The sequence below is a fragment of the Haliotis asinina genome, chromosome 6 (assembly GCF_037392515.1).
Source record: "Haliotis asinina isolate JCU_RB_2024 chromosome 6, JCU_Hal_asi_v2, whole genome shotgun sequence".
NCBI classification, from domain to species: Eukaryota; Metazoa; Mollusca; class Gastropoda; order Lepetellida; family Haliotidae; genus Haliotis; species Haliotis asinina.
Window position 1 is genome coordinate 31219045 of NC_090285.1, and position 27381 is coordinate 31246425.

Here is a 27381-nt window from a genome sequence, read left to right on the forward strand (position 1 = left end):
ATGTGGTAGTATACACTATAGCATGACAGCCTGCTTGCTGATGAAACTGTATACTTGTGATGATACTAACATACACTTACATATACTGTGCCATGCATACTCAAGTATACTGCAGTGACTGTGAATTGTGGTACTTGTGTGAACATATTAATTTTTTTGTTGTTTTCATTTTTAAAGTTAACATTGCATTTCTGTAGTTTTTGAATCTAATAATCTTGTCAGTCATTGTGAATATGAGCAATGACAATAAGTCTTTGACTTTAATGCTTAGTTTTGAACAAGGCATTACACATTAGTTGTTCTATGTAAGCATGTGTTTTTTACAGTATATATGATAATCTTGACTAACATATGGCACTTGTCTTCATATCCTTGTTGACTTTGTCCATTGCTGTTTCAAATAATGACATTAAGGAATATTTGTGGTTATTGTAATGTGTGAACTCTCATCCTTTGAATTTTGAAAAGTGATGTTGTTAAAAAATGTACACCAATTAAGTAAACCAAAGTTATCTTGGGGTGTTTTACAAATAACTAATAGAAGGTTTACAAGAACGTTATTGAGTGGTGATCACCCTACTTTAAAAGCTGTTGGAAGCATTATGAATATTTTTTTCACAGTTAGTGTCACATTCACATTGGCCACTGCCAGTTATTCAAGTTTTTGTTAACTCTGTTGAAATTTTAGCTTTCCTGTCAGTTAGGATGCTACATATTCCTAATACATCTAAATAAATACTATTTAAACATTTGGTCAAGATCTGGTTAAGAATTGGTCTACAGTAACCCATGTTTGTCATGAGAGGCTACTAATGGTGGTTAGGCTCACTGACTTGGTTGACATGTGTCATCTTATTAAGATTACATAGATTGATGCTCATGCTGTTGATCACTGGCTTGTCTGGTCCAGACTCAATAATTTACAGCCCGCTGCCATTATAGCTTGAAAATTGATGAATGCAGCATTAAACAACCGACCAGCTATTTACCTGCAGTTGAGGCTGTGACAAGTGTTGCTGACCCCACACCTGCTGACAGTTCTGACAAGAAAGAGACGAGCAGTACTGGTGGTCTGGCCAACAAACAACAGGTACAGCCAGCACCACCACCTCCTCCTCCACGCCCATTAGCAGCAAGCAGAGGCCAGACAAAGTCAAAGAAGTCATCCCCAAGTAGGTTCAGTCATAACCATGAATGAATACTACCTGCATGACACTTAGGAATTCTGTTATAACTACCTGGGCCCACTTGCACAAAGGGATCTTAGCGCTTAGTAATGTCTGTCTTAAGTCAGTGTAACAGTGAGGGAGTTATAAGCAATAAGATCACTTTATGCAAGTGGGCCTAGGATGATTATGATGTCACACCTTGATGTTTGGATTTTTGTTCATGCTGTTATATTCACAGGGTTCTCTGGGGCAGGCACTAACATACTTGCTGGCAATGAATCAAACGCCTAATGGTTACAGCATTCGCTCATCATGCCAGACTGCCAGGTTTGGGTCCCCACATGGGTACAATGTGTGCAGCCCATATCTGGTACCCCCCGACATGATATTGCTAGATTATTGCTAAAAGCATCATAAAAGCATCACTCTCTCTCTCTAAGGAGAGAAAGATGATTAATAAATCCAAAGAGATGTTTCATGAAAATAACTACTACTTCAGGGCAATGTGTTTTCTTGTCTGTGAATATGAAAAATTATGTCATTGTTATGGAATGTCATGGGACAGAAATGTTTACAACAAAAAACATTTTTCTGGTTTTAATGATACAGTGTGAATAGTGACAGTTGTTAGGAAATATAAAAATTGTTCTCATTCATGCAAATCAAATGCAAACATGTAAAACAGGCTGCTCTTGATGACAACCTCTTTGATTATTATACTGCAGTAAAACAGCAAATATCAGAGGTGTTCAGAATAACATGTTGTGTGCACTCCAACTATCTAAGCTGTAGCAAAGTTGTCCAAATTTCCACATCCCAGTTTCAACCACATCGTAATATTGTTGAGTGTGGCATAAAACTTAACTACTCACTCACTTTCCTATGTGAATGCAGATCTACATCCAGTATTCTGTTACATATCCTTCATGTTTCTGTGTACAGGGAAGCCTGCCACATCAAAACCAAACAGGTCTCCAAAGAAGCCAAGCAAAGTAAAGTCTCCTCCACAACAACAGAAAACGGCCAGACCCACAGCCAAGCAAAAGAAAGGTAGATCATCAGGATTTTTTTCTTGAAAAACATGTTTGTTCATGGCTAATACCCACAATAGTGACATGTGAAGGTCCAGGGTAGAATAGGCCTTCAGCAACCCAGGTTTGCCATAAAAGGCAACTATGCTTGTCATAAGAGGCGACTAACGGGATTGGGTGGTAAGACTCACTCACTTGGTTGACACATGCCATCGGTTTCCAGTTGTGCAGATCAATGCTCATGTTTTTGATCATTGGATTGTCTTGTCAGAAGCCTCCACGTACCTGGAATATTGCTGAGTGCGATGTAAAACTAAACTCACCCACTCACCCACTCACCCACAATAGCATGCCTGTGAAGGTCTGGGTTAGAATTGATCTTCAGTAACTCATGCTTTTGTGAGAGGCGACTAATACTGGTTAATACTGTACTGGGTTACTGCGATTTGTATTTGAAGATAAAACAATATTTATCATTCATGTATATAGGATGATAGAAAAACAGATGAATGGATTCTGTTTAGATATTGGCAAAAAGATAATCTTTGTGAATAACATACTTTACCAAGGAAGACCAGAGCAGCTTGGTGTTGTATATAGATGTGTATTGATGAAAACAGAAGTCACACCTTAAATCTCGTTATGGGAATGAAAACATCTACCCGTTGCTGAGTTTGGATTCGAAATTTTGGATTACAGTATAAAGAATCAATCTTTAAGTGCCTTAGTCTGAAACAATTCCTAACAAGACAGAGAAGAGACATTTATGTCTTGTCACGTATTTCACAGTATGTAAAGCCACAACATGAAGATGATGATAAGTTCTTGTCCCTCTGATAATTGTTAATCCTTGCATTATGACATGACATAGCCCCCAGAGAGTTACCTGTGCAGGAGGAGAAATCATCACCTTCTCACAAGACCAACCAACGGAGAGGTACAAGACATGTTGTTGTATTGGATTATTTCATTGTGTTTGTTCATGTGGTTTTGAGAAAGTGTATATCATTGTCTAAAGATTATGATAAAGGTTCATTTCAAAAAGGTCAGTCTTCAGTTCAACACAGTGGAACCAATCAGAAATCACATCCTTTGTTACACCACAATAATGTATCCTTTTGTTACCTTAACTTTGTTACAACATACCTGTACAGTATTCACCAGAGGTTGGTTCAGAGGTCTGTTCTGGCATCTAGTATTCCCAGTTAGTTGGCAGCAGTGATGCATAAATCATGCCCAATCTCCTGATTATTCCTCTTTAAACTATGTTTAGTTGTATTTGTGATGTCATTTCTGGATTTATGACATCATATCCTCTTCACAAAGAGGCCAGTATCACTTCCACTGTCTTCTTGTGACATTATGTAAGTTATCACTTCATGTTCTGAGGTCATTTGCAAAGTTACTGTAGTTTAAACATGTTACACCTAAAAAAGTCAGCAATTTTGCAGTTTGGGCAAAAGTGGTCTGCGATTGTCCCTCTTAGAATTGCCAGGATTTGGTAAATGAAGGTTCAAATCAAAGGATTCAACCAACTGATGATCTTTAGTTTGCCCAGTTCATGCCAGTATAACAAAAGTGACAAATGTTAATGACCTAAGTCACAGTATCCTTATGCCAGCTTTACATATACCTGAAATACTGGTCCCAGCTGCAATATGTTTGTTTGTTATAAATGTTGACTCCAGGAAACAATTACTGATAAGACCATTGTCCTGGAAGCTTTATTTCATCTGTTTAAGGTAAGCTGCAATACCTGCAATACCTGCAATACTCTTGTCATTTGTCTCTTTGTTGTAATCATACATTGTTTGCTTTAGATTTAGATTTTTTTGTTGATTTGTGTCAGTTGAATTTAATTTGTTCATGTAACCTTTTTCAACGTACCTGTAACAAAACAGTCAGTTGTTTTCTTTTGGAAAAGGCTATGCAGTAACAGAGTCCTTATCAGATTATGTTCTGTGACAATAATAACTGGGACTGGCAATAAGAAATAGTACTGTAATGCAGGAGTGTCTCATATTCACCCAGCTGAAATTGACAGATTGCAACATTATATACATATGGAAATTAATTAAGCAACACCAAATTCAAAGACACATAAAAACTTAACAAAGTTTAACGAAGTAATTTTGATGATTGATTATTCAATTTTGATGTATTGACATACAGCATGAGCTTTTCATGGGTTGATATGACGCGCGTGAAGCTTGCACAGCGCACGTGCATTGCTTTAACCTCAACTTTCGAAAAATGCACTTTTTCCCTGGGGTGTTTACAAGCGCAGGTTGTCGATTGCATTCGGTTTTTCATTCATTTCAATGTCATGGCACGTAGGAAATTATCAGAGGCCACTCGTTGGCAAATAATCGGCATGAGGAATGCTGGTATGTCTCTAAGACAAATCGGGACTCAAATCGGACGACATCATTCCATAATTTCAAAACTTTTGAAAAAATACCGGGCCACTAATGAAGTTAAAGACCTGCCTAGACCAGGAAGACCCAGGAAGACCACAGTCCGGGAGGACAGAGCTTTACTGAGACTTGTACGGCGCAGGTCCTTCGACTCGAGCTCTCGGTTGAGACAGGAGTGGCTTCCAGGGAGACCCATCTCGAACAGGACTGTTCGGAATCGTCTGAAAGCTGCAGGATACCGGGCAAGGAGGCCAATCAAGCGACCCAGACTGTCTCCAGCCCATAAGGCAGCCCGACTGGCCTGGTGTAATGACCGTTTGCACTGGAACATTGCCTCTTGGAGGAAGGTCCATTTCTCAGATGAGAGCCGGTTCTTGCTGCACATGGTGGACGGTCGTACTCGGGTCTGGAGGCAGAGGAACACAGCAATGGCTCCACGGAACATCCAGGAGACTGTGGCCTTTGGGGGAGGTTCCGTTATGGTATGGGGGTGCATTTCCATGAACTGCAAGTTGGATATCATTACCATCCGTGGCAACCTTAACGGTGTTCGTTACCAACAGGAGGTTCTTGACAGGGCTGTGGTACCTCATTTTGAGAACCATCCTCTGGCAACGAGACCCATATTTATGGACGACAATGCTAGACCTCACAGGGCGCATGCTGTAAATGATTTTTTGCGGCAAAATGCAATTGACAGAATTCCATGGCCTGCCATGAGCCCTGACCTCAACCCCATTGAACATTTGTGGGACTTTATTGGCCGTCGTGTGAGGCAGAGAGACCCACCAGTCCATAATCTCAACGAATTGACGGCTGCCCTGCATGAGGAGTGGAACAGGATCCCCCAGAATCAGATCCGGAGACTCATCCAAGGAATGAGGAGGCGTCTGGAATCGGTGGTGCGTGCGCAGGGAGGACACACTAGATATTGATGAAAGTCGGTGTGCAGACTCTCAGATGACTGTTCTTTCTTTCCATGTGACATTTGTGTTAATACACCTGACAACAACGTCTGTGGATGAATAGTAAATTGTGTCCATTTTTTCATGAATTTAAGACAGTTTTAAGAATTTGGATTTCGTTGCAATAAAGCAAAGTCTTGATACTTTTTCCCTTTAAGTTGTTTGTCAGAGATCGTCTGTTGAATAAAAAAGTGTCAAACTATATCAACCCGGCATATTTTGATTGTCAGAACACTTCAAAGTTGCTCCAATAGAAAAAATTGGGGTGTTGCTTGATTAATTTCCAGGTGTATATGTTGATATTGTTCTGATCAATATTGGTGCTAACAGACTAAGATGACTTACAAACAGATATGTCCATAACCTGCTGATTGCATGTCAGCTGCCAATTATCTCCAATAGTCTGTTATTTATCTAACTAGAAACAAGTAAATAAGGCAGGCATATTCAGTCAGTCACAACATTGTCTATTTTGTGTGACTTTCTATGACTTCAGTGTTAGAGGCAGACAGAGGTGAGGAGAATGAACATTTTTCACCTTTACATATTTGTTGTATTTATGGTGATAAGTCACTTGTGTAGTTTGTCTATGACATCATGTATTGTCATATATTGTCCATTATTTTGTTTACTGTCCATCAAACAGAGCTGTGCTCCTTGCTTATCTGACAGATGTAAAGAAAGTGATTGGGTTCCCAAAAGGGTAACAATAATTTACTAAAATATTAATCTAGGTACTTGTTCACTATGATGATGTGTGTACATGAAATTTCTTCAGTTCCTTGGGCTCTTAGCATTCTGCCAGTTGTAACAGATCTGAAAATGTAAAACTGTGTTTCATTGATAACCTGTGTTTTCTCATTTTTTGTATCATGTTATCTTTGTGCCATTCAGACCTAGTTTTGTGTGTTGGTATGTAGAGCCTATACAGGCATAGTGAGTTCTTTGTGTGAGAACAGGTTAGCTATCAAAGGAATATATCAGCATGGGGTAGGGAGACTTCATATCTGTGTTAAACCTTTTGTTGTCTTGGTGACTGTGACAGAAACTGCATGGTGTAAGATAATCATAGTCACTTCCAAATATTTCATGGTGTTTGTGAGCCCTACAATAGCATGACTGGGTTTCTGTTACAGTAGTGGCTCATGAATAAAGACAGGTTATAATGCAAGTGTGTCTTTTATGGTAAACGTTACATGTTAGGAATGTATACTCACACGCATAAGAAACACATTTATTTTATCCAAACAGGAAACAACCTCAAACCCCTAAACTGAGATGAGTTTTTGGCATATAGTGAAGCCTGATGGTGTTATTAATGTCTTTTTTTGCGTTTTGGAAGGCTGAAGTAAAAACATCTCAATAGAAGAAATCACCAGGACGCACCACACAAATGACCGTGTGGGCCTATCACTCCTTGTTTATCAATGCCATGTTTCATTCAAATTGAAAGAAATCAGGCTGTTGGATGTATGGAAGCTGAAGTTTGTCCAAAATGTTGCCAGTGATTTCAATCTAAACATAACTAGCATGGGTACAACGCTACACAGAATATAGATGACCTTCCTTATCCAAGGGTCCCCATCCCTAGACAAAATCAGCACTTTTCCGGTCAACACCAGATCAGTTCTTGTCAACCCCTTTCCCTTTCGAAAACTCAATAATGTCATCAGTCTTGGTAGCCAATGAAATTCACTCAATATTATGTCTATGCGACCCTGTTTGTATTCCTTGTACATGTATTTAATATTGACAATTATATACATATATTCTTTATACGTGACTTGTGGTACTTTTGCATGTGGCCATACATTGAATTTTTAGAAAACATTAGCAAGCTTGATACAAAGTGTTTATTTCTAATATAAGATATTTATCATCTGAAAAATCAAAAACATTATAACAATTTTACTTCGTGCAATGACGTCATTTAATGTTATCAAAAACACTATTCTTGTCTTGTACACTTGTATTTACCTGGAATGTCAGTCAAACAGTGAGAACAGTTCAGGGTGAAACCTAGTTGTTTTTAGAACTACTTTTACACCCAGTAGAGTATACATGTATTCATGGATCTTTGATTTTTATAAATTTTGTTCTATTGAAAATTAATTACAGTATTTGTGTATTTCAGTGTCTAGTGATGACAAACCACAGCCGCTACCAATATCCCTCCCTGTGGTGACAGCCCAGCCACCTCACCCCTCCCCTCCATCAGTGGACTCAGACCGTGGCAGCTCCGAACACTTGGATCAGGTGAGGAGATCTGTTGAATCAGCACACGAACATTCAGTGCCCCCATCATTGTTATCACAGATCAGCTAACATGTCACTGTAATCATTTAATGTTTGACAGTGACAGGTTGAATGATGATAGAGAGTTTGATGGATGAATGACTGACTGACTGTCATTATAATTTTGTAAGGGTTAGCTTTCTTTGATAAGCATTCTAGATGTTGGGTAGATGAAGAATGAGGACTATTTATATGGATATGCACAACTTCTTTACTCTGTATAGGTAGCATTTCAACATAGATTCTAATGTCTTTGTCAAGCAAGTAATGTTAGATTGCAAGTATTTTTGGTTTTAACATGTTTTACCTCCTTCTGGATTATTTCTGTTTGTTGTCAAGGTGCGGTCTCCTATCAAGAAGCGTGAACGTGTGGTTAGTCGCCGTCCATGTAAGACAGAGGAAGCTGCCAATGAGCATGTGCCAGAGGGGGTACAAGTCAAGAAGTCAGCAGATTGGATCTATGAAGAGAAAGTAGATGAGACACACACCAAGGCAGAAGGTGAGTTTCAAGTGAACTGTATGCCAGCAATAGGTGAATGGTCCATAAAATCTCTGGTTCATACCACATATAGCTACAACTGGTTGATACACACAACCAGTAGACACATACAGCCAATAGGTAATAATAGTCAGTTGATCTTGCTTGTGCTCACAATAATTGATGAGATTGGGAGTCTAATTGGTATTCATAAGAAATGAAACATCAAATTAAACTTTAGAAAGCATGTTTTTATTGTCATATTTGTTAAATCAAGACATAAACAAGTGTAATGCGGCTTGGTAGAGTAGAGGGCATGCTGAATCCACCATCTGTTGGCCAGATCTTGGCTAACTGTAAGCATGGACCGGCTTGAGATCCACCAGTGGCGATTCTGTTGGGCTCAATATCCTTGGTGCTTTTGATACACTGACTCAGTTGATGTTACAGCTGGAGCCTTAGCTTGCAATGTTCATTATAATACATATGTTTGACCAGTAGATTCCATTTGGCAAAGACCCATCCTGGGTCTTTCCACAGGAACATAACTGCAGGAAACATGAGGGGACATACAGTGGAGCCTTGAAAACCCCAGCATTTGCCAGCCAAAATTTAGATGTTATGGTTATGATGTAACAGAAATAAGGTATTTGAAGGAATGGTCATACAGAAGTCCTTGAAACTGGCGGTTACCAGTTACATGAGTAAAGGACAAATCTCATTCAATGTTGATTCTTGACTCAGAGAATGTCCACGTGAAGCTGGAGGAGACAGTACTGCCTACAGTCATCCCATGTCCTCCATCAACACACAGTCAGACCACCATTAGCCGGGTCCAGCGCAAACTGCAGGCGTTCAGACAACCCATTCAAAACAAAAGTAGGTGGGGACCTAAAACGCGTGACACTTCTTATGAAGATGAGCTTCGAAAACAAGAGCTGGCAGAAGCAAGGCGGAAGCGGCAGGCAGAAATGTTAGAACGAAAAAAGAAGAAGAAATTTGGGCAGAAAATGGAAGAAGAGGGTATGACTGGGATACCAAACTTTGAAGACTGTAAGTTGAAAGGGTGAATTATTTCCATGGCTAAACAGAGGCTTTTTATGAAGAAACTAGGGCTATTTTAGATGTCATATTGACAACAGTTTTAAAAAGGTCAGTAGCAAATGATTTGAGAATTGATTTTGGAATGCTCAGAAATGAGATATGAAAAAAATATACTCTAATATACTACGAGTACAGCATTGAAGTGTCATCGACTAGCCGTTTCAGCTGGTTCCCAAGGCATCATCTCTAGTTGCCGAAAACTGGCCAGGAAATTGGCCAACACATGATGTTTATCTCCTAAATAAGTAGTGTAAATCATGAAATTTATGTGTCAATATAATGTGAGTGAGAGGGTCTAGTGTAAAATGTGGCACAAAATTTATGCAAACTCAGAAATCTTTATTGATGATAAAATGTGACACCTTGAATCCTTGATGTTGTTTTTTTTTTTTCATGCTGGTTATTTATCAAATAACCTGAACTGAGCTTGTTTAAGCAATGAATGGAAATGAGCTGATGATGTTTTGACTACACTGCCATGTTTGATCACTTGATTGCTTGTGACTATTTGTCTTATGACAACATTGTAAACTTTGCAGAATGTCCAGTCTGCTGATGTGCTTCAGTGACTTTAAACATTGACCAGTGATTGAAACCAGTGATAATTACATGTGACTTGAGATACCTGTAATGAGGAAGTGACCTGTATATGTGTGATGTGTAGTGTCAACACTTCCGCCATTGTTACATAATTTGCTGATGAATAAGTTCAGTGGACATCAGTTAGTGTTATTGAAATTAGTACTCACTGTCAGACTGAAATGTGTCATTATAATAATGCGGGAAGAGTACAGACACATTTTTCACCAGTCAAAGTAAACTTCGTCTCAGTGTATTTTGTTACACTCCACCCCTGAGTCTAACAAAACCTAGCAGAAGGTCGCGTCAGGTAACCTTTGAGCGACCAATTGCCATCCAATCAAACATGAAATGGTTAAATAGATTTAACCAATCAGGCAACAGCTACTATATAGTTATGGGAGGGACTTCCAAAAGATTCAGGTTACTGACACAGATCTCTCCACAAACTAAAATCTGCATATAACACAGTTATTTGACCTGCAGTATATACGCTTTGGGGTTTCTGTTGATATGGTTACCATTAGCTATTATTTCGGCAAGATAACATCCTTGAATATTGCCCAAAACACTATTTTCAGCAACTGTTTACTCACTGTTGTCATGGTTGTACGTACACTGTGTGCATCACCCGGAAGTGAGCATATGCTAAATAGTATTCGGAATCATTCGGGTACAAACCTTTTCGAGATAAAAAGTTCAAAAGGTATGTGCAAATGTGCACTTTCACAATTTGGTAAGCTGTGTTCTGACTGGTCAATCTCAAAGGTTACCTGACGCCACCTCCCATAAGGTTTTGTTAGACCCAGTAGTGGAGTTTAACGAAAAGTACTGAGTATAAGTTTATTTAGACTGCATTTTTCATATTAATAAAATGTTTGCATGAATTTCATTATTTACAGTGAAAATTACCACATCTTTGTTCCTGCTTCAATGATAAAAAGATCTGAAGGCATTCTCTAACAGGCCATGACCTTTAACATGAGGAATCCAAACATTTACGTGAGCAGGATAGTCGAAATGTGTTTTCTAACAACCTCATGTCAGCACAGGGCATTCTGACTGATACTCTGCTGTCAGTACAATAGAGTCTGTCTAGATCAATGTCTCTTACTTCAGTGAGATAAATATTTGAAACTGCAGACATTCTCAGTAGCCCTTTGAAAGTACTGCCATGTAATTTCAGCAATCTAACAGACATTCCAGAAATTGATTTTGTTCAGTTCTAAGATTTTTAATTGAAAATTAAACTTTTTGTCTCCACTTTTATATCATAAGAAAACAAAAAAAGTTTTACAGCCAAAACAATACAGATATCTGAAGGAACAAATTTATTTTTTGCGTTACATCCAATCAAAGTTTCTACATTAACCAAGAGTTTTTATGTCCACAATGAACACACAGTGGCTTATGTCCTTTTGAAATGACGTCATTGGTGCCCAAATGGTAAACGAATGATGTTGTTAGACTTTATTAGACCCATTTCACGTGATGCAGGTACAGGTGTGGTTCTTATGTCTTGATGCGCAGGCTACTATTTTAATCCAGCTGTTGCCTGGCTGTCAGCCGGCTCATGTGGTCTGTTCCACATTGTTACATTGTTCAAAAAGTGTTAGTATATAACTAAAATACATAACATTCAACCTGAGTCAGCTGTCTTTCTAACCAACAGTAACTCATTCACCAAAACGTATATGAACAACATCAAGCTTGCAGTGAATGTGAAGGCATTCTACAAATGGTACATGACGACATAAATAGTACAATATACACATGTATGTCCCCCCATCTTCAACTTTCAACTTGATGTCAAAACCATATCCAAATACATCCTGAACATACAATTTGCATTTTTGACTTCTGTTTGAAATTCATTCATCATCCAGTCGTTGCAGGGTACATTTTGTGAAAATTACATGGATGGTAAATCAAGCCAGTTTTGATACTAAATCACCAATCATTGTATCTTTATTCATTTATAGTATATCAAATTGCAGCTTCCATTTTCAGTTCTTGTTTCTTTCGTGAGTTTTCATGTGATTAATGACAGTATTTAATGTTTTTTTGCTTTGATACCAGGCAGGAGATTAGTCTAAATCAGCTGGCACTAATTACGTCATAATCATAGGGCAGTAACTGGCATGTTTAGTTCTGCAAAGAGAGGCCTCATAATGGCATAACATTTCAGTACTTTTTATGTGGATTATACATTCATTGTGGGTAAAATGAGTTGATTGAAAACATACATTGAAATAATTCCAATTTGGTTCAGATAAGAAAAAAACATTTTTTCAGGTACACTTCCCCTTTAAGTGGAAGTTGACAGTTTGAAACTAGTGTCATAAACCTGGAGTGAGCTACTTTCTGACTGGCTAATGTCAATTCCTTGTTAGTCATTTCATTGCTTAGTCATGAAACAGAACTGACATTCTGATATGACCTGGATCGGGATGTCCTCAGATCTTTGTTAAATGGTAGAAATAATTGACTTTAATGACTTTTTAAAAACAGAATTTTTTGTCTCAGATTTTTGTCTTTGTATGCAGATGGGTTTCTAGCCAAGTATTGCATTTTGAGCCGTACCAACCTGGAGATGTACAAGCATGCATTTCAGGCAGTATGTGAACATTGTCTGTTATCTGTATCACACACTTATCTTCATGAAAACAATTCAGGATACAAAGGAATACATTCCCAGATTGCATGAAACGGTTGTCACAACTGGCATGAATAGAAATGACAAAGAGTGATGCTGAAAACATGATTATGAATACATATTTCAGGGCCATTTGAAGAACATCTGTGACTTCAAATAATATTTAATATATTTCCTGACCATTTAAAAGAAAACATGTTTTCAAAAGATCAGTATTTACTCTTTATGGCATCAGACAGCTTTCAGCCGAGTGAGCCATGCCAATTTATACTTGTCAGAACCTGGGAAGGTCTGGTATAGAATGGACCTTCAGCAACCCATGTTTGCCATAAAAGTCGACCATGCTTGTTGTAAGAGGCGACTAATGGGATGAGGTGGTTAGACTCACTGACTTTGTTGACACGTTATCAGTTCCCAGTTGCCCGGATCTATGTTAATGCTGTTGATCACTGGATTGTCTGGTCAAGACTTGATTATTTTCAAAGAGCTGCCATATAGCTGGAATATTGCTGAGTGTGGCATAAAATTAAACTCAATCAGTCACTCACTCACTTGTCGAGGAGGGTATTCACAGAGCGTGATATGGACTGCTAGTTGTCTGGCTTTCATTTTCATGGAAGCAGTGATGGTTGAGTGGGTTCGATGACTAACATTGTGTGCTAGAGTTAAGGTGCCTGATTGTAAGAGAGGGGGTTCAAATCCTGTATGGACTCAAAAAAGTCACAACCTGTACATTTAACAAAAGTTTCAGTTCATAATTCTGTCTTAGAAAAATGAGCTATGTTTGTATTTTGAGATAACAGCACACAGGCTGTTTTCTGTCAAATCTGGTGAGAAGTTGTTCAATATAACCCATGCTTTCAGAAGAATTTTCTGGATTTGATCAGGTGATCTGTGTCTACAGTTAAATTGATAGTATTGATAGTATCAGAGCTGCCTGGACAGACTACATTATTACAATCCAATGGAACACTAGTGACTCCAGTGATTAACAACATTCACTCACTCGGTAGGTTGATGATGAAAACCGTGGCTGGCTGACTGGGACTGAGGCTATGATTGCACTGAGAGGCACCAACAACAGGCTGACGGAAACAGAAGAGGAATATTTATATAGGGTAACATAAGGGCTATCATGTAGACAACACCTAGGTTTGATATCTGTAGAGTTATTATTTGGAGGTAAATACTGATCAGTGTGTGGTAAGAAAATACAATGGGAAAAAGTGGCTGTAATGGACCTGATGGTCAGGCCCTGTGATTTTCAGGTGGCCAAGTGTAATGAACAATAGATAGAGTATTGAATGTTAGGAGTGGCCAGTATACACATAATCATGATGACATCTGAAGTTCCTTCATTACATTCAAAGTTCAGTGTTTACTGTTGTAGATTCTCGAGATGACTGGCTACAGTATCACCAATGGAGCAGACTTCAAGCTATTCTCTTTATTAGCAGCACTGTCTCAGCGTATAGCTGCCCTAGAGTAAGTACCACCCTGGCTCTTCATGAATGCATGTGGGAGAACCTGATTCCATTTCACATTTCCAACCAGTATTTATCTTTTGTTAAATATCAGTGCCAGTAATGTAAGACTAATGTGTCAATCATCAATCCTTCTCTTGGTTTGTATGTAACACTCTGAGTTTGACACTTGGTAAAGTAGTATAGGGAATGACAGTTCTGGACCACTTTCAAGAAATGTCTCTACAAAGCCTTATTTACTAAATAAGGCTTTGGTTGGGTCATTAGCTCTTGCTACTATTACCCCTACTATAAAAAAGTTGGCGGTAATTACTATGCCTACTTTGTGTTGGTAGGAGGTAACACTGTGCCGTACGGTACGATCAATAATTCTTCTCTTACAAACCCCCTACCCGGCCCATCCCTCAAGTAGTACAAGTTAGGTTCGTCGGCTTTCATATCCACTTTATCTATGTTGTAAGTTTTGACTGACCATATAGGATCGGTGGCCCGCTTACGGCTATCGCCCTCGTGCTCCCCTGGCTGGTATAGATACCTCACTAGGGCCCTATCTGGTATCTGTTTCTCCTTCCCACGCAATGGAGCGGCCGACTCTGCAACTATTGATTTTAGTTTGATAGCGTCTGCCGGTTTCTTACCGGTGAGACGGGTGACTTCATGGTTGATTGCCGACACCACCTTGGGTAACCTCGTGACCCATTCAGTCGATCGTTTTCCAGGGGTGACCATCTCCCTAGCATACTGATATCCGAACAAGCGCTCAGCCAAAGTCCTATTAAATCTCTCAACTATGGCTTGGCTGCGATGGGCTCCGGCCGTGCCACGCCTGACCTTTGTATCGTGTTTGGCTAGCAGTTGTGACACGGCACCCATGAACTCCCGTCCGGGGTCAACTTGCAGCTCTGTTGGCCACGTCAGCGGACTGCGTTTGTATATGCGTTCGAATCCTCTGGCTACCTGGGCCGAATCTTTCGTGGTCAAGGGTTCGGCTTCCTTGTAACGACTGGCTACGTCCACTACGGTTAAGGCATACTTATACCTCTTGTCGTGGGGTAGGAACAGTAGGTCTGCCTGGTGAACGCTATTAGGTATGTTAATACCGAACCTCCTTCTAGGCACGTAGCGTGGTGCCGGCAAATAGATCTGCCACAGGGCTTGTTTTTCAAGCCACGCTTTGGCTTCCTCCGGGGGTACTCGCGCTATTTTAGCTAGCTTATCTACTGCGCTAGCTCCTTTCCAGTACCCACGCGGGCTGTAGTAAATAGCCTCAAATTTTTTCATGTCCATATGCATATGTGTTTATCCCATCAATAGCTATCCAACGTTTCGTGTCCATAGGCGACAGGGACGTCTTGTTTATAGTCAGTCCGTATATCTTATGTCCATCACTTCTAAGTGTGTTCATTTTATGCCTAAAGGTACGGGTCTTGAACAGGGCTTCCTTGAATCTGGCGTGTTTGATGTGTTGTTTCACCACATACTTCTTAACCCCCTTAGCCTTCCGGATCTCACTATTGTCGGCTTTCAGTATGGAGTACATCTTCGGTCTCAACCCTATGTACTCAGCTATGGGCGTGCCAGCACACTCGTCCTTCATCTTACCTAGGACCTTTTTATTTACAGTACTGTGTATGGCATGGGTCTTAGGGTAATCGCTGGTGTCGTATAAATCAAGGTGTTTTTTCATGTCCTCGTACACGTCCTCGGTTCGAATCTCCATCAGCAGGGAATCCATGTCAGTGTACAGCACTTCACACCTGTCGCCGTACTGTTTCTTGAGCTCGTTGTAGTAAAAGTCGTACATCAGGTGTTTGGATAAATCGAGGATGCTCATCCCCACGTAAACAGGCCGGTTGAATTTTATGTGACTTTTCTTCATGTGTAGGGCAACCAGGTTGTCTGTGAATATCTTACTACGGTTGAATGCCGGACTGGCTATCAATCTCCTGAGCTTGTCTTCCTCACTCGACCGAACCAGCTTCACGGTCACGCGTTTCCTCAGGTTCTCCATAGTCTTACCAAACACCGAGTTGTTCATGAGCTTGTAGAGATTTTTCTCAAAATCACTGGTGGCTTTTTTTCGTAGGTCTGTGTTCATTCTGATGTAGGGCTCCATCCATGGGCTCTGGTCGAACATGAGCACCCTGTGTATTTTGGTCAGCCTCATACCCAACGACAGGTACAGCTGTAGGTTGCGATAGTGAACGATGTACTTGGTCTTATTCATTAAGTTAGGAACGAGTTTTTCAACGTCTGTCACACGCCCACCTAACAAGTTATGTTGGTACTCAGACATCCAGTCTGGGTTAACCCTCATACGTTCGGGGGCCAGGGGGTAGCTGTTGTGCGATGTGTGTAATTCCTTGGGATACTCTAAGTCAACCTCGAGGATATACCCTTTGTTCGAATCTGGTGCAACCCCCATAACATCAACGTGGGGTACCCATTCGAATCCCCCTGTAGGTAGATACTGGCTCATGGCCCAGCCGTACAGGTTGTTTGCGTCGAGATAGAGAATGTGATTGGTTGGCTTGTTAGGATCGTAACCTTTCACGTATTGATTATTTGCTTTCGCGTATCGTTTGGATGCCATGGAAATCCCACCTCGCAAGCCTTTCTCAATGAATAGGTGCATGTCGTAATCTGTGAGCAATTCCAAATTAACTCCGGTCTTTTTAAGCAAGGCGTCCCACGACAGACCTGGGCTGGTGTAATACCATGCGGGGTCGAGTTTATACTGCTTTAAACACGTCCGCCTAAACGTCTCAAACACGTCGGCTAACAGCAGTACATCTGTTCTCAAGTACAGGTCGTGATAATCACCCAGGTTCTTACAACCCAGTTTATTCCATACGTTAGTCGCGTGCGAGTAATCGTCTCGTGAGACGGACGCCTCATTCAGCTTGCTATAAAAGCAGTCAATAGGGGGTAGTCTGGTCTCGGTGAACTTGACCCAACTATCCATGTACTCATAGGGGTACACACCCTTCCTCATAAGCAGGGGTCTAGTCTCGGCGTCTGTGTATCGATCGGTGATAGGGAAGGTATTGTTGGCCTTGACCAGACTGTCGAGTGACGACAGGAGGAACTGAAACGAGTCAATGAACCTAAGTCCGTTTAAACTGAAGGAGATGTATCTCTCCATGTTGTTGGGGATGCACGTTATATTACCATCGATTTTCGCGATGGCCTGCATGATCAAGTGTGAGTCGTACCCTCTCAAGTTGTGAAATACAACGGGGATGTTTATTGTCTTAGGGTTGATTTTAAGCTTGAGGTTGCACGCGTTGTGAGCGGAGCCTCTATACTTACCAGTTATGTGACAGTGATCTCTCACTGAATCACCGTTAAGTGGTGATTCACACACGTGACAGTTAGTGCTACTAGCGTGGGCTAGCCTGTCGACTCGGGTCAGACGCATGGGAGCGATTTTATACAATGCATTCCTAATAATTTTTTCTTCCTCCTGCAAACACTTTAGAAACCTTTCAGCCGCGTCAGGCCCCCTATACACTACCGGAGCTTTCGTTTCCCCGTCACAACGGACGACAATGTATCCAAACGAACAGGCTTTATGCTCTTGTGTCTTGTGGGTAAAGCTGCCGGCGGCACCACTGGGGGTATCCCCCACAACTAAGGCTTCGAAGTCGGCGTATATAATATAAGGCACAGACATTTGATTCTTGTGGTTACTGAATTTTAGGATATTGTCACCTTCCTTAGGCATGTCGACTCGTATGGCCGTCTGCCCCACACCTTGACAATCATCCCGGTGGGATTCTAATAAATCAGCTCGGGTGAAGCCATGTAGGCATCGTACACAAAAGTGTTTTTCCCCATCGTGTTTCGACTGGTCGTGCAACAACCGGCTGAGATGTTTTATCCACGTGTAGTGATACTTTTCACCTCGTTGGATCATGAATATATTGATAACTTGGCGATCCTTCACCGGGCTGACCCTGTGTACTATTGTTGTGTTACCTTCGTGCCCAAAGACATTTATAGCCAGATTATTCTGTTTTTCTACTTTAGTGATCTGGGATATGGGGGTGGGTTCATCTATACCATCCCAGTTGAGCCCATCGTCTTGGGGATAGCTAGAAAGCCTATCTGAATGAGTGCCAGCTGGAAATAAGGCTGACCTGATAGCTAACCTCAGGCAATCGTTTCCTCTATTCTTAACGTTTACTATGGCATGTTTATTCCTATAGTAGGGAGGCAAGGCTAGGTATGACCCGCCTCTGAACGGCACGTAGTTAGCTATGTCTAGATAGACATTATCGATTTTATCTACAGCCCACCCGGACCCCAAGTGTGTGTAGCGTTCTAGGTATTCTCGTATCTGCTGAAAACTGGTATCGATTGATGTATCAATGGTCTCTGTATGTGTGGCGACCTCTTGTTGACCTCGGAAGTAAGGCTGAACATACTCAGTGGTACTCCCAACCTGCTTATCGAGCGACATTTTCACTGTGATCTGAAACTTGATACTTCCTAGATTATTTAGTTCCTGGTTGACCTTATCAGCTATCAGAGGCTTGATATCTGTAATGTCTATGTTTCTATCAACGTGCATGCGCCAACCTCTCAAATAGTTGCCTACAGCGCGCTCAGTGCGCACGAACTGTAGGTCAATAGCTCTATTCTGTCGTAATAATTCTACAAGCTGTGGTTTTCTCATACGGGAATACCCACCTAAACCCAAATCGTGTGCCTCGGCTTTCAGTTGTTTTACAGTGGGACGTGCTACGGGGGCATGTGATAACAATGCGGTTAACCCGGCTCTCCCCAGGTTTGAATAACCCGTGTATCCAAGCTGTTTTGCTTGAGCTTTTAATTGTGTTACCGTAGGAGGGGCTTCTAAACCTAGTAATCTCAACAATGCTGACTTACGCATTCGAGAATACCCGATCACACCTCTCTGTTTTGCGACCCTCTTCAGCTCGCGCACAGTAGACATAGTGTTTACACCTAAGAGAACCAATGTCTAATTGCTTCACAGTAAGGGGAGGTAACCCTTTCACGCACTGGAGTCTATCTTGAGCAGTCGCCTACGTTCTTTTATATAGCCTTTTTTATTCTCGTAGATGAGTTGATGTCTGACTACGTTCGCTCCGTGAGCTTTACATAGACAGTAGTGTCCTTTAACCCCGATACCACACACAGAACACGTGTAGTTAGGACTTCCCATATGGAAACAACAGAACCCCTGATTCCTGCATTTCCTACCACAGGCCTCGGTCTTCCCCATAAGTATGTATTCGCATCGGTATGGAGCGGGTCTCATGTTTACTTATATAGGTATTTTAATTTAATTGCTTCGCAACCAACGCAGTAGCTGCTATACCCAACACTATGAAGCCCAGTTCACGATTCATTTGTCCCTTGGATGGTGTGTAGTACTGAGCGAGTGTGGGTTTATTGAGCGGTTCCAATTGTTTACCAGTTAGTAGGTAGTATTCTTTCATTGCTTCATCGACATCGTAGAATGTTTTAATGGCATGGTTTTCACGCTTGAGTTGTTCGTTAATAAAATCGATCCTCTGGAGGCGTTTTTTAGCGTACTCGTCCTGTGCTCTTTGTAATTTCTCAGTAGCGAGATCGTGTCGCTTCCTTTCTTCTTGTATTTCAGCCGCGTGATCATCTCGTAGTTTCGAGAAGAGGAAATTACTCCCGGAAAATGCCAGGGCATTCACTAACGCCCCACCGACCATCATAGCTATCGTGGCCATCCCTATATTTATTTCATTATATTATCAGGTATTATTCCTTGTTTTACTAGGATGTCTTTTGTGGCCATCGCCATACCAAGGTTCATTATGAGCATACCCATATCCTGCAGGTTGAAATCTAGCTTGATAGTTGGTTGTTTAAGCACCATTTTAGTCAACCGAGCGTACCCTACTGCTAGACTGGCTACCACTGTGGCGTGGTATGCGTCGTTGACGAACGTTTTCCCCTCAGACATTATGTATATGATATAAAATATTAAAATTATAACATGATATGCGGGTCTACCGTGGGGGTGGGGGGCTCACTGTTGGGTGGGGGCTCACTGTGGGAGGGTACCCCCACGTATAACCACGAGATAGCCAAGGCAGCAGTTACACCTACAACCAACAACAGTCGGGGGTTGGTCACTTTATGTTGGTTACACCACCGTTTTTTACCGGCAGCTACTCTCTTAGGATTCTTCTGTCTGGTTACTGTTGGGGGTACCCCCACTGGGGTCACTTCCCTCACTGGTTCCTGTGAAGGGGTCTCCACCGTCACCTCGGGAGGGGTTTCCCTCACTGGGGTTTCCTGTGCAGTATCCATCTATACTATTATTATTATTCTTTCTCTCAAATTGACAATGTTTTGCCGTGATAATCGCCGCCGTCACTGGAGCCAACAACATACCATATTTGTGGTACAGCCCGCAGCTGATAGAACTCACGGCGTGTTCGATAAAAGGGTCTTTCTCGAGGTCCTCCCACAGGTAAAGTCGGCGCTCTGGTGGAATGGGAAGGAAGTGTGATACAATACCGGTGTATATCTGGGTCATAGCCGATCCTATTGTCTTTGTCATTTCTGCCCCGAGCCGGGACTCGTATCTAGCGTACAGCTTATCGATTTCTTCGGCTGACATTTTGTGAATTTTATCCGGGGTGTAGTCTCCAAAGTAATGTTTGGCTTTGCCGCCAACAGCCAACGCCACCAGTTTCTCTCGCTTGGGGGAATCCCCCACACCCCCAGTGGGGGAACCCTCCAACGACAATTGTTCGAGCAATTCCTCACACTCCATCTTATAATATAACAAGTAAGATTTAGTTTTAACTATATAATACCCGATGCAGACAAAACACAGAGAAATGAAGGTTAAGTTGCACACGACAAATACTTCAAATATCATAGCTATATGCTTAGCTTTGCTTAGCTTTGCTTAGCTTTGCTTAGCTTTGCTTAGCTTTAGCATACTATATATGCTACTGGTTGGTCGGTCTTGAGCACGAGCTTAGCGTGTTTAGTTTCAGCGAGCTGTTTCTTCACCCGTTCCCGTTCTAATTTACTCATCACATCGTTCTCTCTCAAACACTCCTCGAACGAATCCCTGTCCTTGCAGTGAAATAAGGCCACCCATCGCGTCTGCTCCCTGAGGTCTTTCAACACCGAGTTGAACTTCTGCGTTAGCACCCAGACGCTGTGATTTGCATGCCGGCCGGAGAAGGCCAGGTACGATAGCATGTCTCTCTTTTTTGTTATCTCGCGATTAGCACTGCAGTCGTCCAGTATGAACAGCGTCGGTTCCCCTTTAAATTTCTCGTGAAGAGCTTTCAACCAGTCCTGCAGGCGTGTTCCAGGGTCGATTTTGTGTACGTCCGGGTCCGTCATCACCCAAGGTTTTATTCATGCTCAGAGTAGGGCACATGATAACGATGTTATCGAACACATCCTTGTAGTAACCCTCCAACATATCCAACACGAAAACGGTCTTCCCACAGCCAGTCTGCCCGCACACTATGGCGCAGTGTGGGTCAGTGGGTAGTTGTGGGTACCCCTGGGGGTACCCCCCATCAGTAGATGGCTTGCACGAATCTCCCATTGTCTATATTAAGTTGCGCGTCCATAATGACGTACAGATATAATTTCAACTTACCAGCGGTTTGAGCCTTCTTAGTCATCTGGATGGTTATCCCTTCGCTGCCGTTATCTATACGACGCCCGCTACCGTGCAGTTTATCATCATCCGTGGATCGCATGTCCAACCATAGGGCGTACTTGGTGGTCAGGTATTCACCGATCTGCACGGAGCCGAGGTCCAGGTCCTTTGTTATGTAGTCCCCCACTGGTAGCTTTTTTATCTCATCCCACTGCTGGTGTGGTCTCATACCATGACTGAACAGCTGGTTGGGCACGCCCTCGATGGTCACTTCCACCTTTTCAATCTCGGGGTTGAAAAACTTCTCGCTGTCCCTCCGGAATGGATCGTAATCCTCCACGGGGACGACCAGGATACCTTTCATCGATCGCGCCGGCACGTTCAGGTTGATATTCCACACAGTGTCGCTCTTATCTCGCATGACTGATCTATGCCTCAGTACGCGATCGTACAGGATAGCCATCTTCCCAGAGTACTGGCTTCGAACCTGCCTGGCCAGCTCCGGGCTAGTGACCATGTCGAACTCCAGAGAGATGTTGTCTATGGCATAACTGGCCTCATCACCGTTCGGCATACGCACTACTTTGCTATAATCGTTAAACGTGAGCTCGTATTCGAGCCTATCACCCAGCGCGGCCTGGTAAAACGGCGCGTGTCCCGTGAGCAACTCGAAGTCGAGCGGCACGCAGAATCGATTCCCGTATGCTCGAGCGATGGCCTTTTCACCGTCCGATAGCTTGTCTTGCTGGTCTTGCGTGAAGACATACCCTATGCGCGCCCGGGTTGATTTGCTGATACCCTGGTACACATCATTGACTCGTTCTCCCTCGCTTTTCCAGAGATCCTTGTAGCAGTGAAACACGTCGCTGTCGTCGATGCTCAGCACCTCGTTACCGCTGATCTTGACGGTCGTTTTCTTGATGATAGCTCGACCCACGTTACGCACTAGCTCGCGTTTGTCGTTGTCGGAGATCAACGTGATATTGAACGCCAGTCGAACAGTGCCTGGTACAATGAGGTCATTCTCACCAAGGTTTGGAAATCTAACCAGCAGAGTTTGATCTTGCTGGGATTGTTGGTGATGGTCACCGACTGTCGCACGGCTCTGGCCCCTAATGGCTCTCTCAATCTTCTGAAAGGATCTAATTTTCTGCCGTACATTGTTATATAAAAGAAATATATTTTTAATACTAATGGATGAAGACATAGATATGATGGAGATGCCGGGCGCTAGTGCCCAGGCATTCGATGATGAGCAGGAGACCTCATTTACTAGTTCACCATTGAACCAAGAACTCTTGGAAACAACGGTAAATGATTATTACGAAAGTTTAAGAAGAGATAAAAACTACGTTGAACCACAGGGTCGATACCATAAGAATTTTTTTATTGATACAAAGGGTGTTCTACGCCTTAAGTCTGACCCAGGGGTTGACCTCTTTAACAAGAGCAATAAAAAACCACTGGCCTTGTCAACTCTAGCCAGCCGCCATGGTGTCGAATTTATCCGTAAAAATCTAAACATGAATGATTACGGTGGTGCAATACCTAAGGCCGTTAAAGAAGATCTGCAAGCTACCAGATCCCACCTCACCATTAGAGATGAAATGACACCACAGCGTGCTACAGAAGCCTCGGACAGCATAGAAAAACTGTTGAGCACCTACTGGGACAAACCGTTACCGGGGTTTGACTTTCCGGTAAGGGAACTGCGCGGCTTAGACGAAGCCGTGAAACGCGTGCGTGGAGAACTCGTGAACAACATGGGGAAACTGAACGAAATCGACGAGCACATCGCTAGGGAAAAAACCAAACTCAACGAAACTGAAAACGATGATATGAAGCGTCGTATCAATGAACGACTACATGATTTAGAAGACGAGAGACGTACACGATTGGAATCCGCTTCCTCGAATCGTGAACAGCTTCGATCCCAGATCAGTCGTATTCGGGAAACAATCGATAGAATACTGAACGAGGATACAACTTTAGCCAACAGGATTCGGATATTGTTCCGGGAGCAAGGGATCACCATCGCCAGCATTCTGACTGCATTGGGTTTCATTATATCAACCCTGGTGGTGTCACTGGTGGGGAAACCCCCACACCTGCCGGCGGGGGAACTCCCACTCCCACAGGCGGTGGTGTTAAAGACTGGATAAAAAAACTCGGGGAAGGCCTAGCTAAACTGGCTGGTAAAGCCGCCGAAGCCCTTCCCGGCATCCTGGGTAGCATCGTCTCGTGGTTGTTGGGCGCTCTGGCTAAAACTGCCATGTGGCTCAGTCAAAACATGTGGGCAGCCATCGTCGCCGTGGCGGGTCTGGTGTACGTAGCGGCTAAGAAATCTTTAACCAAATAAGTCCCAAAGTTACCCCACCAACCACCAGGGCCGTTTTATTATCAATATGCTGCTGATAGGGGGGTACCCCCACATGCATATGGGGGTGTGTGGGGGGCACATGAACTTTAGACTCCGGGGGTGGCGCCACTATACCCTTTTCACGTGGTGGGATGTGTGGGATATAGGGGGTGTTAATATCGGGGTTGATACCCAACTTTTGATCCGCCGTGGCTATGACTATTTTGTTGTTATAACCCACCACTTTTTTTATTCACAGTTGCATATCACTCGGAGCCATGTACAACCCCACGCCGAACACGTAATTGACTTTCGATCTGGCGTATTCTAACACGTTTTGGTAACGGTCGATGGCCCGCGGGAGATCAACTGGAGAATTGATAGCATCCTCAACGTTGGAAACGAATTGTGTCTGAGCGTCGTAAGCAGTTCCCTTACCGAGGATGTTGGAACGTGTCATCGACTGCGCACCCAACAGCGCCCACACGTACGTTCGAATCGAGTCGTTCAAGCGTATTGTACCAGCACGAGTGAATTCTTTCAATGTTTGTGAAATCATTTTAGTCCAGGCTGTGGCTGCATCAGGATTGGTTTGTTTTATACAGCTGACATGGATCTTTTCATTCGTTGTGGGACCTGTAAATGTATGACGGTTTGGGTTGTATGAACCATCTTTAGAACCGGCCTGATATGTTCCGGACCTGTAGAAGTACACGAGAACTATACCGAGACCATGGTTCACACCAGGAAGGCGAAAGTCTTTATTCGTTGGAATCTCAAACTCCCCACAAATACGTTCATAAGCGCGTCTATCATAGGGGTTATTCGTCATACTCCACGCTTTATCTTGGGGAAGAGGAGCACTTATTTCCTTCAATATTCGTCTCGTTTGATAATAAATATGAAACAAAATAACCGCCTTACTCAGTTCATCTATACCGTAGTCTGGTGTCACACCCGACCCTGTCGTCGCACACCACACAGCAAAGTTGAGTTGGTTCTGCCAAAACTGCATTGGGTTTTGATTCCAGTTTACCACCGCCTGCGCGTTATTAACGGACACGACATATTTTTCAAAGATATTAATAAAGGTTGTTTTAAACCCCGTACCATCTGCATTCACCACGATTTTCAAGTGTGCTAAATCCATATTATAATATATAAATTATATATTATAATATGTACATAACACTTCCAGGGATAACGAGCGGTGAGGCCGTTCAGCTGACGCACGCGATCGATAACACGTCAGGTCAACTCGAAGTCGCACTCTGCGATATCACCTACCTACCGCAATGGACTAACATTAATATCAGCAACAATAAGCTGTTCGTCAGTGGAACTCGCAGCCAGATAACTGACGGCTACTACAGCGTGTGCTCTCTCAACGACGAGGTCTTCAAACCCCTGGGAGCCGAACTCAAGATGAACGACTCAAACGGCACAGTGGTGTTAATCAACAACGGAAGAACCTCCTTGAGGCTCGGCCGACCATTAGCGAGGATACTCGGTATGTCTCCTGACGAGATAAAACCAACAACAACCGTCACAGGCACGAAGTTACCCGACCTAGTACCGTACCGAGAGCTGTACATTCATCTCGGTCAGGTGAGCACAACGTATAACATTCAAGGAGGTCACCCTTCCACTATACTGAGAGCAGTGCCGGTGAAAACTGAGAAATTCAACGACGGTAGAACCGAGTCGTTTTCACCACGGCAGTATAAGAGATTAACCCAGGGCAACATACCTGAGTTGACAATATCGGTGTTAGATATAAATCATAATCCTGTAAATATAGGATACCTCAGCTTAACGCTTCACGTAAAATGACCAGCGCACAAGGGCCCGGAGTGAAAAAATGCGTCAATATCGGGATCTCCGACTTTGGAGACACGCGCGGTTTCGACGCTCCCGGAGTAGATGGTAAATCGTACGCCTTGCAACTGAAAAACAACATTTACAAACGCGTTGAAATCCCCTCCGGTGGAACCCTAAGTGATATGATAGATACCACAAGAGCAACAGTCAACACTAAGTACGCCCTTGTCAACACTGGTGATAATAATTGGATAATATACCCATCGTTCGGGGGTAAACTGTTCGACTTAGACGATGTTGAGAGCACTACCGTCGTCCAAAACAAACCATATATGCTCGTCTTCACCGAAGATAACAAGTGGGTGTTGTTACCCGATAACGACGACTGGTTTCTCAATATTAGACTCGTCTCCCCTTACGTGTTTACGGATAACAAAGACAACCACCTAAACAAAGTCGTGAACAATGGAACCCTGCTCGTGGCTTACGTCCCAACTCAGAGACGTAGCGTAGTCGTCAGCCCAGTCAACACTATGGCAGCCCACATGCTATCGAGTAAACCAGCCATACAAAACGTGAAATTGCAGTTGGTGTCTGAATTCGAAGGTGTGGTCACTATACTAGAGAGTCTACCGGCAAACTCAACACTGATCATCAAAGTCTACCTAGGGGAACCATCGGGGAATGATGTCGAGATCGTGAAGGGGATCAAACTCGGGTGGGTGAAACGACACCAGTATCAAGTTTGCAACGTTTACGTGCGGGTGGGTGTCGGCTCCAACACCAGTCTGCAGGGGGTCAACGTGATCGTGGAAAACAAGATATCACTAATCAATATCTTCCTGCCTGACAACATACACTTCATGGGTATGAAGTTAACCCCTGAATTATTATCAGAAAACCAGTTGGAAATTATATCGTAATAGTATAATAATGACCAGTCATCGTCCCAACACTACGCTTAACGACCTAGGAGATACGGAGGGATTCGATCAGCCTGGTGAGGAAGATGAATTATATATCCTGCACTTCAAAGACAACGTGTACAGACGGGTGCCGTTATCAGATTTTAAAGAGCCCAAATGGCTGATCAACTTAACACTCACCTCACCTTATATCACAATGGATACATATACAAAATATGTCACTAAGATTAGGAACAACGGTATCTGGACCGGGGATTTCATTCCGGATAGGGTATTCATAGCAACTTCTGAGACCGAAAAAAATAGGTTAATGCCTGGAGAAGACAATAAATTAGCATTTATCAATTATGATCCTAACGTAAGTCTTAATACATCCTCCCCTTTCACACTCATCATAGAAGTCTTCTTTGTATTTTTAGGTAATGAAAACACCTCAAAAGTACACCAAATTTTAC

At 42.6% G+C, this 27381-nt stretch overlaps 1 protein-coding gene across 1 annotated transcript in view; it reads left to right on the top strand.

The window, feature by feature from the left end:
- Positions 1-27381, top strand: part of LOC137288151 (MAP7 domain-containing protein 1-like) — a 53049-nt gene that overhangs the window by 23313 nt on the left and 2355 nt on the right. Inside the window, exons 6-13 of the mRNA XM_067820567.1 lie at positions 996-1172; positions 2112-2219; positions 7717-7838; positions 8217-8376; positions 9100-9408; positions 12585-12655; positions 13708-13812; positions 14085-14179. Coding sequence (XP_067676668.1) covers positions 996-1172; positions 2112-2219; positions 7717-7838; positions 8217-8376; positions 9100-9408; positions 12585-12655; positions 13708-13812; positions 14085-14179 — 1147 coding nt within the window. The remainder of the gene's footprint in view (positions 1-995; positions 1173-2111; positions 2220-7716; positions 7839-8216; positions 8377-9099; positions 9409-12584; positions 12656-13707; positions 13813-14084; positions 14180-27381) is intronic.